Source organism: Rana temporaria, chromosome 4 (assembly GCF_905171775.1).
Source record: "Rana temporaria chromosome 4, aRanTem1.1, whole genome shotgun sequence".
In the NCBI taxonomy this organism is placed as follows: Eukaryota; Metazoa; Chordata; class Amphibia; order Anura; family Ranidae; genus Rana; species Rana temporaria.
This window is the reverse complement of record NC_053492.1, coordinates 27,824,194-27,826,076: the sequence shown is the minus strand read 5'-3', so window position 1 is coordinate 27,826,076 and position 1,883 is coordinate 27,824,194. Positions and strand designations below refer to the sequence as shown.

At 40.9% G+C, this 1,883-nt stretch overlaps 1 protein-coding gene across 1 annotated transcript; it reads right to left on the bottom strand.

Moving 5' to 3' along the window:
- Positions 1-734: 734 nt before the first annotated feature.
- Positions 735-1,676, bottom strand: LOC120935580 (taste receptor type 2 member 9-like). The gene has a single exon (XM_040347629.1). It carries the CDS (start codon positions 1,674-1,676, stop codon positions 735-737), a length of 942 nt encoding a protein of 313 aa, XP_040203563.1.
- Between the last annotated feature and the right edge of the window lie 207 nt (positions 1,677-1,883).

Below are 1,883 nucleotides of genomic sequence, written 5' to 3'. Positions count from 1 at the left end.
GCGTTTTTCGGGCGCTGGCAGTGTGAAAGGACTCTGAAAGCACTCGGGCTTTCATATTGGGATTGCAGACGAGGCTTCTTTCAGGCGCCATTTTTAACGCCAAAGTGCCTGAAAAACGCCCTTGTGTGAAAGGGGTCTAAGGCACCTTTCACACTGGGGCGGGAGGTATGTGGTGGTATTTTTAGCTGTGCTTTACCTCTAATTTCGCTGTGCTATTCGGCCGATAGCTAGCGGCTGAAAAAGGGTTAAAACCGCCTGCAATGCACCTCTGCAGAGGCGCGTTGCCGGCGGTATAGCCGCACTGTCCTATTGATTTCAATGGGCGGGAGCGGTGAAGGAGCGGTATGCACACTGCTCCTTCACGGCTCCAAAGATACAGGGAAAAAAAGTCCTGCTAACGCACTGCACCAGTGTGAAAGCCCTCGGGGACTCAGGACTTTCACGCTGAAACAGCAGCAGCTGTTTAGGGTCAGTTTACAGGCGCAATAGTGCCTGCAAACCGTTTTAGTGTGAAAGGGGTCTAAATCAATTTGGAGAGTGGGACCAGGGATTGGTCAGAGATTACCTGGGCCATTGTTTTAATAAAACAAACAGATTTGATTATCTAACATTTATTGTTTCAACAAAGCAGAACTACAAAGTTTAGTATTGTTTAAACCAAATAGATCTCAAAGAAAGTTAAATACAGGAAAACCCATGAAAACATAGATATTGTAATAGATATAGATGTATATTTATTTGGGTTTCTTAAGTATGCTGCAAATGCTTCCCATTGGTTCCCATTTTTTAACATAGTAGACAATTTTGAAAAACTTCTTTTTCAGCTTTGCATTTCCCGCTATCAGTACCATGGAGTGAAAAGTTGGGTAGAAGATCACAAACACAAAGATAACATTATTATCAAAGGTTTGATAGGAATTAAAACGCAGTAAAACAGTCACAATAAAGTAACAGATGGTCGTGAACTCCACCAGACAAACAGATCTAATAGCTGTAAAATGGGCATCCATCTTGGGTGTCGTAAAGCTTGTGATGGTGCTTTTTATACGTGTCACGTGACCCACGAGCGTTCGGACCAAAAATGTTGTTGAAATGCTGACCATTATAAAAGGTAGAAAATGTCCAAGAAAGTAAGATGGCAGTAGGAACATAATTTCTTTCTCGATGCTTGAATTGCTATGTGGGTCGAATCTGGGAAACATTAAATCCAAAGGGTCATTGTAGTTGCCGACAAATATTAAGCCAGAGAGCAATGCCATCAATATAGATGATATGATCATGTATAGCACAAGCTGGGGAATTCTTAGTTTAATACGAATAAGTAAAGTGTTTTTGAAGATGGTGACCTTGACGAAGTAGAGGAAGCAGAGCCACATGGCAAACCAAAGACTGGAGAAGTCTAGGAATAAATATGTCAAGTTAAGGATCCAGTTAAGAGCAGAAATTCCATAAACGTTAAGGTTGAAGACTCGAATGATAATGTTAAAGATGAAGAGACACATGTGGATTGAGCGAGAGAGTCCCAGGCTCAAAAAGATTTTATCAAAGGGCTTCAATTTCTTGCCTGCCTTCCAGTCCAAGATGTTGGCGATTGTAATGAAGGCATTTGCCACCAAGCCCAAAAAAATCTCAGCCAAGCCTATGGCATAAACGGTCAATAAGGCTGAAGTCACCATGGTTGTTTTGGGCGTTGTTCACTTTTCTTTACCTGAAAGATAAAAATTAATGAATACATAAAACACATTGTAAACATTTTGTGAGAAATTGGGGCTTCAGTAGCTAAAGAACTACCTTTTTCAGAACTGCAACCTGGCAGAGATAAAATTCAGAACTCGTTAACTAAAGTATACTCACACTTCTTGGAAGATTTGATTAGAATCTAA

Coding starts and splice junctions, on each gene's coding strand:
- LOC120935580 (XM_040347629.1), bottom strand. CDS start 1,676: ATGGTGACTTCAGCCTTATTGACCGTTTATGCCATAGGCTTGGCTGAG.